General features: G+C 39.0%; 1 protein-coding gene across 4 annotated transcripts in view; it reads left to right on the top strand.

Moving 5' to 3' along the window:
• pard3bb (par-3 family cell polarity regulator beta b) overlaps positions 1 to 17234 on the top strand; it is a 215895-nt gene that overhangs the window by 40067 nt on the left and 158594 nt on the right. For all 4 annotated transcript variants that reach the window (XM_084361221.1, XM_084361220.1, XM_084361222.1 and 1 more), the window contains exons 3-4: positions 3463 to 3616; positions 10240 to 10334. In XM_084361221.1, the coding sequence (XP_084217347.1) occupies positions 3463 to 3616; positions 10240 to 10334 (249 nt within the window). The remainder of the gene's footprint in view (positions 1 to 3462; positions 3617 to 10239; positions 10335 to 17234) is intronic.

Genomic DNA, 17234 nt, shown 5'->3' with positions numbered 1-17234 from the left:
TTACAGTACAGCACATCTGTCAGTCCCCCTCATTATTATCATTATAATCCTCTCCCAGCTTCTGTCTCTCACATGCTCAATGGTCGTGTCTCGCCTTTTCTCTCTCTATGCAGTCTCACCTTTTATGTCTCTATCACCCCTCTCTTCCCTCTCCCTCTCATGCTCAGGCTGTGGTGTCATTTTGTTTGGCAGGTCTTTGAGTTCCCTGTCGAAGAGAACAGAGGCAAAGTCCTCCCCTCTCTCATCTGGCTGTCTTTCCTTGTCTTTCCACCTCTGCTTTTTAAGAGACTCAGCAAGCCTATGTTGAATTTGTCTACCCATTTTTCTTCCTGTCATTCGTTCAGATGTTCTTTTTAAAGAATCTCTGCCACCCCTGTGTGGTGTGTGTGTGTGTGTGTGTGTGTTTATCTCAAAGCTATTAGTCTTGTTCTGCTCTCCCTAACTGGCAGATTTTACTGAAACTGGTAAAGAATGTAAGCTATTTTTTTTTTATTTTATGTGTTTTTAGCATCTTCCCATCTCTACCTTTTATCCTGTCTGCTTAAATGCCATCCCTGCCGGTAGCTGCTGGACAATAGTTGTAAAATGTTTTCACTAAAGCAGCTTGACAGAAAAGTGACAAATGCTAATTATCAAATTAATAGCGCTGCAGTTACTTAACTTAACCAAGGTTTTATACCCTGAAAGGTGTAAATCCCTGCTGAGACAGAAGGAGGGGGTAGGGGATGTGAAAAGTGTAGAGAAAAAGAGTTGTGTGTTGATAGAAGACGGGTTAGAGTGTGAGAGAGACATTGGTTGTGCTGAAAAGTTGGTGAGATATAGATGAGGTGGAAGGTGCTATACTGTAACTTGATACTGTTCTGCTCTCTGCTTGGTGAGGTAGGCTGGAAAGATAGCTCACATGTTGTTCGATGTGCACACTAAAAACAGGATTTTGTACTTTATAGTGCATCCATGTGCTCCTCAGATGGCCCCATAGGATTTATTCACACGTCGGCCATTTTCCTCCAATGTCAAGCTCAATGCTGGGATAATATACAGTAATGCTGCTGTGTTACAGGTTGCAAGTCATATAAACATAGATAATCTGACACATCGTTGTCATTTTACAGCTTCCCAAACAATCAGGAACTGAAAAGATGATGGATAGTGAAAATCAGGAGGCAAGTTTAGCCATATTTGAGTACTCATTAGCTGAACCTCTGTGTTTCACTCTGTCTCCAAGATGTGTGTTGTTATTTTTAGAATTAATTTACCCCTTCCCTAATGGTGGTTGAATGCTAATGTTAGCTGTCTAATTGAAGCTAGTTGTTTTACCCTGAAATATGGTCCAGTTCGCTCTGGATTGAACTATCCATTGTTGTTACAGTTGCTAATCAACCAGGAAGCAGTGAAATTACAACAGTTTGTTAGATTGCGTACATTCATAGGACTTGCTGTAGTTTAACTAATTACTGTAGTTGGTAAGTTTTTGGAAAGAGTTGGGAGAAACCATAAAGAAGATATGTTGTATACAAATTGATTTTGTCGCATAGTTGCTTATTCCTAAAGCTGCTACGATATTGCTCACAGGTTCAATTCATAAACATAACTCTTCTAACTAATCTAGGCCAAAAGTTACACCTAATAATACCATATAACAAGTTACGTGAAATTATTATGTGTTTCCTACCATCATGCAAACATTTAATATTTAAAGTTAACATTTAATCCAAACACTGCCATATAATCTGACATTCTCGTCAGTCCTACATGGGTGTAATGGAATCAAAAGGATATAAAGTAAAAAACCCAAATGGGACATGGACGATGCAAAATTAATTTCACTATATTAACATAATAAATAATAATAGTTGTGTACCAATACAAAACAAGAAAGATGGGACACAAAGGTTTTTATTAATGTTAAAAGTTTATTTAGCTATTAAATTGTAAAAGGTTTATTTGCGTAATCATCATGCGAACCTAAATGTTTCAGTGTCACTGGGGATCTTTTACATTTACGTTTGTTCATTTGGCAGATGCGTTTGTCCAAAGAGTACAAATGAGGTACAACCCCAGTCACAGTAGATCAAGGAGAAGCCTCGAGAATAAGTGCCTCCACACTCAATTACGTCTGACACGAGTGCCACAGGGCCTTTTCTTTGTAGGAAGAGTTAGAGAAGGACCGGGAGTGAGAGAGAGAGGGGGGGAGAGCAATGAGAGCCTAATTTATCAAAAACCCAATGAAGAAATTTCCAGTGAAAACCTGCTTTAATCATCACATTGGCTTTAAAAGAAAAAATGCCGTCGCTGGGCTTCTCTATACGAGCACCTGCATAAGCTTTTAGTCGAGAGTGTTGGCATCACTTTGCGTTTTAGAATGACATTTTTATAATGTTGTTTTTTGTTCTCTTGTGCAGAGAGACAGCCAGCAAAACACAGTGCAGTGACACTACTGTGCACACTTTAGTTAGTTGTGCCTGTTAGTAGCATGCATATATACGCTCATGTCCGTATGTTGCACACTTGTGGGTTCCAGTGAAGCAGGAAGCCTCTGGCTTTACTGGTAAAGTCCCCTTTCTTTACCCTTGGCCACTATAGACACGAAACACACGCGTATGGATACACGCACACACACAGGTCTATTCAGCTTTTACGTGGAGGCCCCTAGAACACTTTGTTGACACGCTCTGCGCTATGTTAGGCTAAACGCAGACTCAGTGCAATGCTCAATAGACAGGGATTCCACTATATAACACAGTTAGAGCTAGCAGGGTGTTGCACACACGCAAAGGGGACACACGAATGGAGGCAGTTGTTAAACAGTAGACACACACTCTGTCGCAGGAATGCTGGGCTCCTTGGACGTCCTCTATGGGGTCCTCATCCACAAGGTAACACGGAAATTGTGTGCATGTACAAATAAAGCAACACATCATTTTCTAAATACAATTTTTTCTTCAGCATTTCTTGCTTTATTTAAAGAAACCTGATCGGTTGGGTGTATTGCCATCTTTGTCTTGAGATTTGTGAGAAAACTGTTTCTCCCAGCTTTGTCTTGTCCATGCACAGCGTCTTTAGTGCAATCAAACATCTTTTGGTAAATGCAATATGGCTCAAGTTTGAACATTTTTAAGAACAGATAAAAAATCTGGTCACCTCTGTTCGCCTTCTTTTTGTCTGTACTTTGTTTGCATTCATGTTAATTCAATATTTTGTTTCATATGGTACCATTCAGTGCAACAGAATGGAGCAAATTGGAGTGGCTTTGCTGTCAGTGTGAGTGGAGAATGAGTAGAGGGTAGCAAATAGAAAACCTGGAGTGACTGTGAGTGCAGTCATAATCTGTAATCCTTGAACATAATTACTGCTGCTCCACTCTGATCAAATATTGAGTTCATCATAATGGATGAAAAGAATAGAAGTAAATTAAAAAAATAACAATAACAAGCTTCATTGTTTGTGTTTTTTTCTTTCTAGCTGATGGCGGTGTATGAGGAACAGGAAGCCCAGCAGAGGGGTGTGGCTAACACAAGCCTAGCCCCGAGCCCAGACCTCTACCAGTCTGAGCTCTCGGTCTTCCAGCCAATCACAGGAGGCGAGATTGAAGTCAATTCCTCAGCCCTCAAATCCAGTAAGTAATTTTTCATTTATTTAACTGTGTATTTCTGTTGGTAGTGCTCAGCTTCACCTTTGACATGTGGCATTTTCACTTCTGTGTTTATAAAACCCACACCCCTAAAATCAAATCAAAGGAGATCTTTATGCTTGCAGACCGATGTTTGAAGTGAGGTTTGACATTCAGAGCTACATTCTAACATTTGTGTGATTTACATGTTGACATTTGGTAGCTCTTCTTTATTGACACACACTTTGCAGAAAGTTCACTTTTAAAACCTAAATAGATCTGTAAATACTCTTTGCAAAGTTTTGCAATTTGGACAAATGAAGATGTTTTGCCCAACTGTATGTGTAGAGATGTGTGCTGATAGTTGACTTGTTGATCATATATTGTTACCCTCAACAGTCAGCACCAGGTTTAAGACATTATTCTATAGATGTACACACTTATTGATTGAAATACAGTTTGGTTATTGACGAACAGTTTCAAGTTTTTCCGGACAATGTTTATCCTAATAGCTTAATTTGTGCTCAATTTTGATATTTTCTGTTGGGGAAATAAGTAATTGGGAACATCCCTACTTGGATGTAATATAAATATTAATCCCAGCCACAGTTCTGCGCTCAAAGATGTAAGGCCATTGCTCTCTAGAAGACAATAACAATAACAATAACATCAATTAGGCTCTGGCATTTGTCATCACATCACAAATTTTGTCCGAATTAGACAGAGTATTGTGCCTATGGAGATAAGGCAGTCTATATTAACTCTGGCAACCGCAACCGCTCTGTGTCTGACCCTGCTGGCTCTGGTAGACAAAAACCTTGAAGTATTTCCAGTACCCCCCCGCCCCACCCCACCACCACCCTGCTGACTAGGCTGGGACTCTGTAATGAAGAAGCAATAGCTGTATTGTCTGTGTTTTGACCCTTTTCCCCACTCCATGCACCTTCGAAGTAGGTGAAGTAATCCCATCTCTGCTTTCTTGGACTTGGGAATTCCAAGGTTTAGTGACAAATGGTTAAAATGCTCTTTCAAATTACTCCTCTGACTTTACAAAGTAAAAAAGTCCTTTGGGGAATCCCTAGTCTTACCTTTTAGGTGTGACCTGTAGGTTAGTGCGTAAACGGGTCAATATCACAACTGATGTTGGATGAGAAACAGGTTCAGTGGGGCTGAAATTTGATGTGATTGACTGCAGGGCCAAGTCACTAAGTCCCAAAACAGCGATGGATTGATGGCTAAAATGAGAAACATAAAAGAAAAGAAAATAAGGAATAATAAAGAACACATTTGACATGGAATCATGGTTTAATGGGCAGATAATATTCTTAGTCTAAAAACCAAGCCACATGTGTTTTGTAGACGATAGGAACAATGTTAACTTTGAATCCCAGTGCAGATAAAGGTCAGGATGTGATGGGCATTTTTGTACAGGACAGTGATGAAAACAAGATGAGGGCAGCTGAAACGTTGGCAGCACTGTCTCTGAGATGCAGCATAAGATAGGGATGAATGAGACAGGAAGTGTATGTGTAATGTCAGGCGGCAGACTGAACTCTGATGTTTGTGTCTGCTTACTGTTACCTGGAATAGACCTATCTGGATGACCTGTCTTCCTCTCTTTCCTGGTTCCTCTTTCTCTCCCTTCCTTCATCTCTTTTCTGTCTTACTTCAAGTCAAGTGGCAGTTCAGGAGAGGTGCTGTAGATGTGAGTGTGAGAGAGCTTAGAGCTGTCACAGCAACTTGTCCAAATTTAATTTCACTTTAACATAACAAACCATGCGGATGATGGATTGTGTGTAGCTACAGTTTGCCAAAACCTATGCATCACTTCCAGTTGCCTCCTGCTGCCAGCTAATCACAGATTCCACTTCCTTTAGTTATGAATTGTAGACTCTGTATCTGCTTTGTTGCACAGGCTGCGCCATCCATCCATTTGAGCGCTTGACATTTAAACATAATCCGTCATGGTTGTTTTCAAAATGTCATTATATGTCAAATGAAGTGTGATAATTCTCCTCTGTCTATTATAAGTTGCATTCTAGCTTTCATTATTTTTCATTCTTGTTGTTTTTGGTGATAATATTAAAATTTCTCAGTCAACGTGAAGGATGTTAAACAGTTTACTGACCTCAAGGACTCCCACGCTGAAACTAAAATCATAATGTTGTACAGTAGATTATTGCGGTCATATTCTTTTCCTCTTTCCTTCAAATTTTGCATACTGTATATATTACAATACTGTACTGCTGAGATGAGAATTGAAATTTCAGCTTGTTTGACCTTCCTGAGTCGTGAAGGGGCCTTAGCTGTATGATCCAGACACTGTTAAGACAGGAAGTTTAGTCTGTTTCAGTACGGTCGCCTGTCAGCAGAGATTTGCAGTAATGTGTGACTGTCATGGTAGATTAGAGGTAACGGAGCTCTGGAGACTATCAGTGTCAGTGTGAGAAGGCCAGACTTAGGCCTCTATCACTGTCTAATGTTTTGCCTCTGACTCTAACCACTTGATTCTCTCTCACTGTCTGTGTCTCTTGCTCATTGTTCCTGCCTCAATGTGTTTTTCTTTGTCTTTCCAAATCTTCTTTTGTCTTTCTCTCATCTTTTCCTCTACACCACTTTCCTTTGTGTAATCACCTTCATTCTTTTCCATTATTCTTGTTTTGTGAACTTCTTTCATCGCCTTTTTTGAATTGCCTGTCCCACTTTTCTTGTATCCTTTGTCTCTCTACTTCAGAGGTTTTCTTTACTTGTCCCTTTTATCTACAAGCTCATGTGATGTTTCACGATCAAATCTCCATGAAGGACTCAAAAACAGAGGTATAGTAGTGCTGTTGAACGCCTCTGTTTATAATTAGGAATCAAAGTGAAGTGATTGGTCAGGATACATGATCAGCATTACAATGGATAAGAAAGGCCTTCTCACTGTAGTCAGAGACCACTGATCAGGGTTGTTTTTTGACTATTCAGTAGGAAATGCACAGCTGGAAATCATAAAATCAATGATAGTAAAGTTTCCTATAGGTTGATTATAGATAATTGTTGATCATTTTTAATGACCTGTCCTATTTTTTAAATCATTTTTAAAGACCAGCTGAAAAAAGGTTGATTTTAACCTCTTTATTTTGAATTTAACCACTTTATTGAGGCACACGGATAATTTTTATCGGGTTATGTCCTTACAGCATGCACATATACAGTATACAGCTTAGATGCTTTGTCATACAATGTTACAGCAGAGTACCTCTCCATCATGGACTACCTGTAGGTTGTTTCTTGAGATGTAGCAGCAGATGTAGTTGGTCGTGACTAAGAACATCTTATCTACTGCGGTAGAAGCAGCTAAGGAGGTAAAATAAGGTTGTAGTACTTCCGGTCTTGGTTGGGGCGATCCACTTGCGCAGTTTACACACAACGGTGTTATATTTGTCCGACTTAAAAAACATGCCTGTCACTTGTAGCATGCTCCATTATCAAGGGATTTGACATCGTATTTGTTATGTGCTTTCATGATGGTTTGCATTTAATGCATACATAGGAAACTATCGAGCATTTTATCGAACTACTATCTTATTGCCGATACATATTGCCGTTGTTTAATCGCACAAGCCTGTTTAATCCCCGTTCAAGTTAGCCAGGCGTTACACTGGAAGTTAGCTGGCTCGACTAGAGGAAGTTTCTTGTGCGAAGTCTCTGGCTCTTTGGAAACCTATGGGTGACATCATAGTCTATCCACTATTTTTACAGCCAATGACTACAATGCAGCCTCCTTAAATCCAGGGAAAGACAACATTTATTTTTTTTGCTGATATTCCAATAACAAAATACAAGACAATATCCAGTCGCCTATCATGCTAGCAATACTATATTGGCTTCCATAGTCTAGCTCTATATAGTCGTAGTACTGCAGGGTAATGGGGATCATGAGGTGATGTAAAATTGATATTGCATTCTGCAAGAACTATCTGGTAAAAAAAAGTATTGATCACTGAATGCCTACAGGCTAGGTTTGTCCCTAGGTAGCCGTTGATATCTATCTTAATGTGCCACTGGAAATGTACAGCATGGACCCTAACACAATGGAACATTTTCCCCAGATGACCTCTGGATTTGTGTCTGACAGGTCTGCTTTAGTCTCAAACTGGGAAAGGTGTTAAAGTGAAATATAAAAGCATAGAATTGAATTGTATTGGACGGCTTCTTTAATTGTTGTCTTAACAGTTGCTCAGATTTTTTGTTCTTTTGTCTTAACTTACCAACAGTACATTTTTTATCTTTGTGTCTCACTGATTGTCCTATGTTAGTCCCTTTATATATGTATTTGTTCTTATCTATCATCTTTATGTCTTTTGTCCTCTATCCATTTACCCCTCATTCATTGCTTTTCTTTGAAGAGATGAATTGATTAAGGGGTTTCATGTAATCCATACCCCCCAGCCGGTCTTAAGAGCACCAAGGGTCCATTTTGTGACAATCAATATATGACCCTACAAATATCATTTGGCATGTGTTCTGAGTAGTCCGCTCATCTAGAGGTTTCCTCCCCCCTCATCTCCACCTTTCATTTTATTCCCAGTGGTACTGTAGAGGCTAACATGACAATGTTCTTAATGTATATATGGATTGATGGACTCTATGAATGGGGGTGGTGGATTTGAGGATTGGCAGCTTGCATCAGATCATAATAATACCTCAACTGATATATGTTATTTATTTTCAGAGCTTTCTGCAGTGTTGACTTTTCTCACCATTTTACTAGTTCCTCAAGCTCCAGCAGCCGCACAGGCAATAGTGTGGTGTGCGTCATCCATCAGCTTCTGTTAAATGATGATTTTATGCAGTGGGCTGGTGAGATGTGAAGAGGAAGACACTATCATATGTTACCTACATGCACACCGAGATGTGCAAATCAGCTGCTTATTGGCCATTTGGACGCATGAACACCAGTGTGTTCACTGAAAGGATATGAAAGGAAGGGAGGCATATATTAACTTCTCACATACTCATGCCTTTCAGATCTGCTCTTTACAGACCAAATGAGAACATGGAGCGATGCACATTCAAGTCTTCCAAAACAACACTTAGAAATGAGCTTTCTGCTACAGTATGTGATCAACAGATATGGACATATGCACATAAATGTCTCAGGCTGTGCTGGCTGATGAGTTTAGATAATTAAGGGAAGTAATAATGAAACCCATAGGTTTTATTTACTATACATGGTGGATTCATGCTGTCTTTCTCATTGTTTCTATCTTCTATCCCCCGACGACTAGTCATAACACAGGATCACACTTTATTTCCTTTTTACAAGCCAAGAAATGGTAGATTTATCTGAGTTTTCCATGGAATTGGCAATGAGCCAGTTTTGGCATCTGTTTGACAAAACATGTTCAGCTGATGTCTTCATTGGCACAGAAAAAAATCTCAAAAAGTTTTAAAAAAATCTTATTTATATGTCTTAGTCTAAGTTTTAGATACTGTAGCAGTGAAAAGCTTGTCTGTTTTAAATCCAATAAATGCATTTGCAGACACATTTATATTTACATTTAAGCAATTTATTTTCATGTCTTTAGATAATTTTACGATAAGCATTGTTTTTCCTCAAGACCAGCCTGCTAGTTTATTGCACTGAATATCGGGATGTTCTTGTTTTAGTTTGAAAGCACGCTTTGACTTGGACTGATGGCGGAGGCACATTGCAGTGACAGAGCGGAAATTCAGTTTGTCAACCTAACAACATAGAAATATTCATCGTTCCTCTCTCTTTCTTCCTCATCGTGCTTTGACACTCGCAAAGAAGCACACACAAACTCCTCTCTGTAGTGTGGCTCAGGGTCTGTATCTTGTCATCTAAAAGATTATTATTAGACATGAATTTTGCTGAACTGTGACTCCATCAAAATAGCATTAGCAATTTTAAGGCAGTCACGTGTGTGTTTGTGTGTGTGGCTGTAGAGTGCAGATGCAGACTTTCTCTGTTCTCACCGTTTTTGCTTTATTCTTTCCTCTCCGTCATATCTCTTGTTCCATTAACCGTCTGGTAGGAAGCAGTCACACTGTCATTTTGGATTGACAGAGAGCCAGGTGCCTCTGCTTTTAACAGAGGAAACTGGGAGGAAAAAGAGCACAGCTGGAAAAAAATAGCAGTCGACAAAACACGAAATAATGTTTTAGAATCGGTGGTTCTTCATATTTTTGTAGATCAATTTATTTTTCATAGACTAAAACTGCTCTTTAGTTTGTGTTTGGTGGTCAATTCCTCCTGCAGATACCTCCTATAAACAGAAATGAGACAAAGTGGTTGATTTACAGGATGTAGAACTTCTACACCTTCACAGTTTTCCAGTGAATGCAGATGTACTGTATAAACACACTCATCTCTGCTTCTGCGTGAAGCAGTCTCTTCAACATGTCCGGCTGCAAAACTATGTGAGGCTGTAGTGATCCAATCTCAACTTTTCATTATCTTGTAGTTGTAGATTTTGCTAAAGACTACACATAATCACCTTGGCATTGATTGATTTAGTTATCCACCCAAATCTTTTAAGAGTAGGCTGCAGCAAAAAAAAAAAATCAAAATCAAAACTACCTGCACATATCAGATGTGTGTTTCTTTGTGTTTTCCACAGACACCCCCCTGTTGGTGAGAAGCAGCAGTGACTCAGCCCTCGGCCCCCAGCCGACAGAGACCGAACCCTCCCTCAATGAGGACACCGCCGTGATGGTAAGACCCAAGAGGCACTTAGACAGCAAGGCAGCAAAACAAAAACAGTTTGAAAGACACCATACACACATTGTACACACATACAGTAAGCATATTCTCCCCGTGTGACTGAGGACAAACATGTTCTGGTGAGAGCCTAATGGACATTACCAAGTGATTCAAAATAATCAGCACTGAATCAATACTAAAAGTCTTGATTCTTGAAAAAAGCACCTAAAAGCTTTACTTTACTACATTTTGTCCCTTTAGCAACAGAATGTCCTCGCTGAAGAATGGCTATATCTGACATTTTGTGAACCAATATGGAATATTCTTTAAGATTTTGTTGCCCACTCAGCTTTTGTCAAGCATAGAAGAAGGCAGAACAAGAGTAACCCCTCATGTTGGATATCCCATAAACTTCCCTCAAGTGTCAACAAGTCTCTAAATGTGAGAAACACACAGTGTGTCTTAATGATTGCTAGCATACACATCATTATTTACTGCTATAGCTGCTTAGCAATGCAAAAGGAGCATCATGTATTCGTATAAAAGACATTGATTTACTTTAATACAACCTAGTATATTGAATTCTCATTAGCATTAGTCAGATAATACTTTTAAAAGACGTGTAAGCAGAAAACTGATTTGTGTCATGAGATGTCTTCATCAAGTCTCGCGGTCAGATTTTCTGCCTTCACATAAGTTGATCTGTTTTTGTAAGATATTGATTTAGTGATGAATCCTCATGGACACTATCACCGTTCCTCTGTGCTGTAATCTTATAAGCAGATCACCATGAAGAATACTAACCACATTAATACTCCTAAGGGGACAAACACTTTGATTTTAATGACCCTATGGCCTTTCTTCTCGTAGGATTCTGAGGAGACCCGCTGCTTTTCAAGTTTGACTACCACTTATTGTCTTTTTTGCCGCAACTGGAATTCTAATATAAACCAGCAGTGGGTTTCTGAGTGTAGTGGGTATACTGTATGTGTTTAAGGGTTGGAGGTGAGTGGTGCCAGTGGTTTCGACATGTTCTTTGTAATCCAGACATGCTTTGTCACATCAAACTCCACTAACAAAGATGGATGAATCCCTGTTTTTTTTCTCCCACTCTCAAAAGGGCAGAGGGCAAACTCCTTCTTTCTCCTCTTTCTCATCTGCTTCCTTCTCCTATTCCTCTGCTTCCTTACCTCTGCTGGTCGTACTTATTTTCTTCAAAATGGTGCCAAAATGAATAATTTGGGTCCCTATAGCAGCACAAAATTAACTTTTGTTGTATTACAAGACTTAACTTTCTTTTGTTTATCATAAGCCATGCTTTTTTGTATTCTATGGAAATGTACATTTACAATATAACAGTAACGTTGTTAATCCAGTTCAGTCTAAAACAGCATCTAAAAGGGACTTAAACATTCAGATAAAGCTTATTTCTTTTTTCCAATACTTGAACTCAAGCTGAGAATGAGCTGTTCCATCTCTTTAAATTCACTCTCTAATCTTTACATTCTCTGCTGCTGTCAGTGCTTATTCTGAGTTTCACATTTCACATGTTATAGGAGGTAGAAGACAGGTGTATCACATAATTATCAGCCCGAAACTTGACTCTGTTCTCTCTGTGAGAGTAAAAAACCAGATACTCACCTACTCCCTCCTTTGTTCCCTTCTTCTACTCCTTTATCTGTGAGGTGATGCTTGTTATCTGCATGTATTATACACAAATACACACCCTTTCACTTATTTATTCACACTACAGTCGTGCACACAGATAAGCATTGACTTATGAGCTAATAATCATTATCATAACACAGTTTGCCAGTTGATGCCAGTATAGATACAGTTTTATTTAGTTGTTATGATAGTGTTACAGTCTCACACTCTCTGTAGACAGGTGGACACGATTAATCCCTCAAGTTCACTGGTTAAAGTGACTCCTCGGCTGATTGGACTCATGAGTGGTTAGGCCTCTTCCCTTGAGATTGCTCACTGGACAAACATCATTTTATAGCCATGCCGTATTCCCTGTAGAACAACCTGTTTGCAAGGTTCAGTTCTTTAGGGGAATGTGATTGGTTCTCAGAGGTCGACAATCTCCCCGCTTAATTTTGCTGAGGCTGTTGAAGTAGTGGTTGAATTAGAAGAGAATGTTTTTTATAAGATATTATGTAAAGAGGGGCTTCATAGAGAGGGATGTAAACTGAGCACAAATAACATTTCAAGTGACTATACGTTTGACAACAAAACGCTGGTTGTACTGACTTGTTAACTATTTAATCGACCACACCGAGTCCAATTTAGCAGAAATGAAACCTGCATGCACTTGACACTAATAAATGTGGCCTGCCAACACTAATCTAGGTGCTTTTCCTGGTGAAATTTAAGCCAAAGTTTAGGAATGTAGATCATGGTGTGCTGAGCCCACGTTCCACCACTTCTTACGTCTCAACTCTGTTTTCACCGCTCCTGTGGCTGTTCCATGTGAAATATGCCTGAGTGTCAATTACACAGTAGGCCTGTCCAGACTGTGCATGTCTGGGTGTTTATCTGTTGCGCTTGCATGAAAGCATGCATATATGTGACCTAAAGCACACCAGCTGTGGACTCAGTCTCTTTATTACAGCTCATGCTAGTTTCCCAGATTTCCCTGCTGCTTCATTTCACCGACAACATCTAAGCTTTGATCAGAACAATAGCTCTCTAACTTACATTAGCCTATCACATAGTTTTGTGATGGTTAATAATCCACACAATGTTATGTTAAATGGCTATCACTGTTGACTGAAACTTAAACCGTTATAGCTTTGTAATAAAATGGGTCAACTCTGTGTCCAACATAGTAGCAAGAACATTGCTAACTTTTGAAGGAACAAAAGAAATGTTGAGAGTCGAGAGACAGGAGTCAATGGATTAAATACCTCTCTTAAGTAAGATGTGTTAACATGTTGTGCAGGTAGTCACCAAGTAAGCTAAATGACAGTTAGCAGCCTGGCAAGCTGATGTCATCTAAGCAGTGTTACGAAGCTGCAGAGAAAACTGTAAGTCAATGCATACACAGTTCATCTGCTTGACAGAGCTATTTTTCAGAGATTTGCTACTAGTGCTTATTGAGTCACTGCAGTATGAACATGCACAATATGACACATCACAAAAGACTACCCTGAAATGCAAAGAATAAGATAAAAAATCGTTTTATTTATACGTGCCGTGCATTTAGACTCTGCCTGCAAAGATTTGACCTATTAGACGTATTTCAAGTCAAATCATCAGCTCAATATTGAACAATGTCATCACACATTGCAGATTTTCCTTATATTGTACAGGCTTAATTGCTACAAAATCACAAATATAGTGAAGTCATTGTAGCCTGCATCATGTGAAAAATGTATTGACTTGACAAAGACGTCATAACTCAGTTGTACATACCAAATATGAGCCATCATCTTGCGGCCATTTTAAATATGCGTCTTTAACCAGGGTCTCGCTGGCTTTGACAATCAGCTGTGATGAAATAAACCTTAGTATGACCTGATATTACCTTCAGTTTTACATTCTTTATTTTGTAAACTTGAACCAAAAATGGTAAAAAGCAAATTGATTTAAATGTCCTGAAATTTCTGACAACTTCTAACATCACAAGTGTCAACAATCTCCCTCAACCATTTTCCCCTCACATCTTTCTCTCTGCTTGATGCTCGTCAGTGCCTCGCATCTTCCCTCCGTCTATGCTTTTCTGTCTCACACCTACTGTTTCTGCAATAACTACCACCTGAGTGCTGAAGTGGTAAATGACTCTGTGACTCCTGTAAATACAGGAATTCTCTTTCTGTTTTTCTCTCCTCTCCTCATACATCATTTTCTCAGTCAGTGACAGTCATTTTTTGTGTTCTTCACTGTCGCTTGCTCTTTCACTCATTCACACACACAGATGCACACACACACACACACACACTCACTCTCACACTTTGCTCGCTCATTGGTCTGTCTCTTCTCAACCAGCCAGGTTCAGATAGAGGTAATGGCTCTGGGTAATTGTTCAAATTGTCACTTGGCCTTTTGGTGAGAGCGATGAGGGGAAGACAGTACTCTTCTAGCAGTAATTCTCTGTCTTTCTTCTCTCTCTGTCTTTTCTCCCACTCTCTGTCCCCTCCCTTTATTTAATTTCTATCCAGAAAGATTTACTGGTGCAGCTCTTCCGTTCTAAAAGTCAGGCACAAATGAGTACAGTAAGCCACAAAATGTGTCTCTCCCTCTGTCGCTTACAACACACATAGAAGCACGCACACAGGGTTGCAGGTTAATCACAATGTGTTAATCAGACTGGGAGTATTTGTTGTTGCCCAGAATACTACTGGGGCTAATAAGGCAGTACAGCACTTATTTATTGTGCTCCACCTGGGTGTGTATGTGTGTGTGTTTAACTTCGTGTGTGTCATGGCTCTTGTGCAGTCTGCTTGCATCTCTGTCAGTGAAGCCATTTTGTATGCCTGTACATGTGCATTTGTGCAGGTTGTTATGTGAATGTGCTTTCTCTTTTGTGTCTGTATCTTTCCATTTCCTGTTTGTGCCTTACCTAATGCCTGTGTGTACAATGAGAGAACTGAACTTACAGAGTCTGCCAAATGAATCTGACAAGGTACACAACGATGCCATTACATAAAAGGAATTTACTGTTGTGCTCATGATGTGGTTTTGTTTGATACCTACTTAAGTAATTCACCTTTTCCCTCCAACTACATTGTTTGAACAAAAAAAATAGAACATAAAAATATGTCACATTGTCAATATAAATGTTATAAATTATAAATGAATAGGCTTGGAGCAAATAACCTAGCCCAAGCAAAGCGTAGTTTCACCAGATGTTGGTAGAAGTATAGTAGAAGTAGAGGTCGCGTACTAGAAACAAAACCAGTGGTATGCCACCGGCTAATAAACCTCACTTGTTTTGGGAATATCCGGAAATATGCTGACAGTGGAAACAGCTTAAAGGGGCTCTATGTACTGTATGTATCTATGTATCATATGTGAGTGGATTGTAATGTAGAGTGAAAAATGAAACCTACCACATCTCTCTTGTTGTTTGTGCAAGACTGTGGCAGATTTTTTAAAGTTGTCTAAAGCTGCTGGACTATGGAAATCTTTATGAAGGACTTGGGTCGGATTTTATGCAAAAGTACCAAGGATGTGACTTTATACACATTCTCAAGTGCCTCTCTCCGCTCCGCTAACAGAGAGTTACAGTAGCTAACGTTAGTTTAGGAACAGAGTCTGCTAATATAGAATAACGATCGGCCCCTTTAAGTTTGTTACATGTAAGTTAGAAAGAAATGAACCCTGTAAAGGAGTGTTAGCTATTATCATTCCAATCAAATTAACTAAATGTATTCAATAGAAAAATTATTGCTTTTGTTTACTTCCCTGTTCAGACCTCTGACCATCTGACTAGTATTCATTGAAACACACACTCTTCCATTCATCAGCCACATTCCCAAAGAGAAGAAAGATTACCTTAGGTCTATCACTTTATTAAAGACAGACACACACACACACACACACACACACACACACACACACACACACACACACACAGGCAGATACACCCAAACTTTCCTGCATGCATTACTAGTAATTTATCATACTCACTCCAGGGAACACTTAGCGTGATTGGTTATTCTGTAATTAGTAATACCGCTAATAGTTCACTGTTTTTATCCACTTTTAGCAATTATTAGATTGGACAGAGAAGACCCATTTATTATAGGCATAGTTGTTCAAGGTAGGATTATCCATCATTGAGTTAAAATGGAAATCCTGCTTCTCTGTTCTCCAGTTTTTGGAGGGCCACTAATGCTCACAAGTATCGATTAAACTGTCCAAGGTCGGCAGACTAATGCATTAATTTTTTCCCCTGCATTTATCCTCAATGTATTTCTAATAAATCTTTGTCATTTATATTTGGGATTTCTTCTCTATTAAAGCATCCAGATTTAAATAATAATTTCTGGTGAGCGTGTACCTCTTATGCAGAAAAACTTCTTGATGGTACTTTGTTTGTGGTACTTTACATTTAAATACATTGTAATTATTAATTTCTAAAAACATATTTAGCTGACAGAGCTGATAAACCTTGAAACACATTAATGTGTAAGAGTTTTGCAGCAGCCTCAATTATCATTTTCAATAAAGGTGCACAATGTTTCGAGTGGTGAAAAAAAGTATAATGTAATTATGTGAAAATGACAGCCATAATTGTGGTATTTGAAATGTGTAATTGGTGGTCACACGAGTAGGTTGACACGTTGCCAAGGAGATGAAAAAAGGTTTTAAGCTTTTTCAAGCGAGAAACAATAAAGAACAAACGACTAACCATTCAATGAATGTATATTTTGCTAGGATTCTGTATCTTTGATATTATAAGGTTAATATGAATAATGAGATGCATTTGTGCGTTCAGATTCATTTGCTTGTTCTAAATTACCCTTTGATAAGTAACGTACGTTGCTAGCCTGTAATTAATATGCCGCTCTTCCAAAGGGAGAGAGACTATTTCTACTAGCAGTTATTAAATGAGACGTACGATTAAGCACCAAAGACTTTCCAATTAATGTACGAGTGGCTGTTGTTATGACAAAGAGGTTAGGATAATTAATGTTACCTGTCATCTTGCAGTAATTAAGCTCACATGTCAGCATCTGCAGCTAGGCCAGACTAATTGATTTCCAAGCCACCAAATCCCAAACATATGGTTACAGTATCTGCAGTCTGTCATTCACTGTCGAGCCTCAGCTCACCTTCATCCCACTCCTCTTATAAGTCTGTCTCTGATTTTTTTCATCCTTTTTCTTTTTTCACATCTTCAGCCATTGTTTCTTGACCCTTCTCTGACATCTTACCCACATTTTATCTCTTCATTATTCA

Source organism: Pagrus pagrus (genome assembly GCF_965226575.1).
Source record: "Pagrus pagrus genome assembly, chromosome: 9".
NCBI lineage: Eukaryota > Metazoa > Chordata > Actinopteri > Spariformes > Sparidae > Pagrus > Pagrus pagrus.
This window is presented reverse-complemented; position numbering and strand designations above follow the sequence as displayed.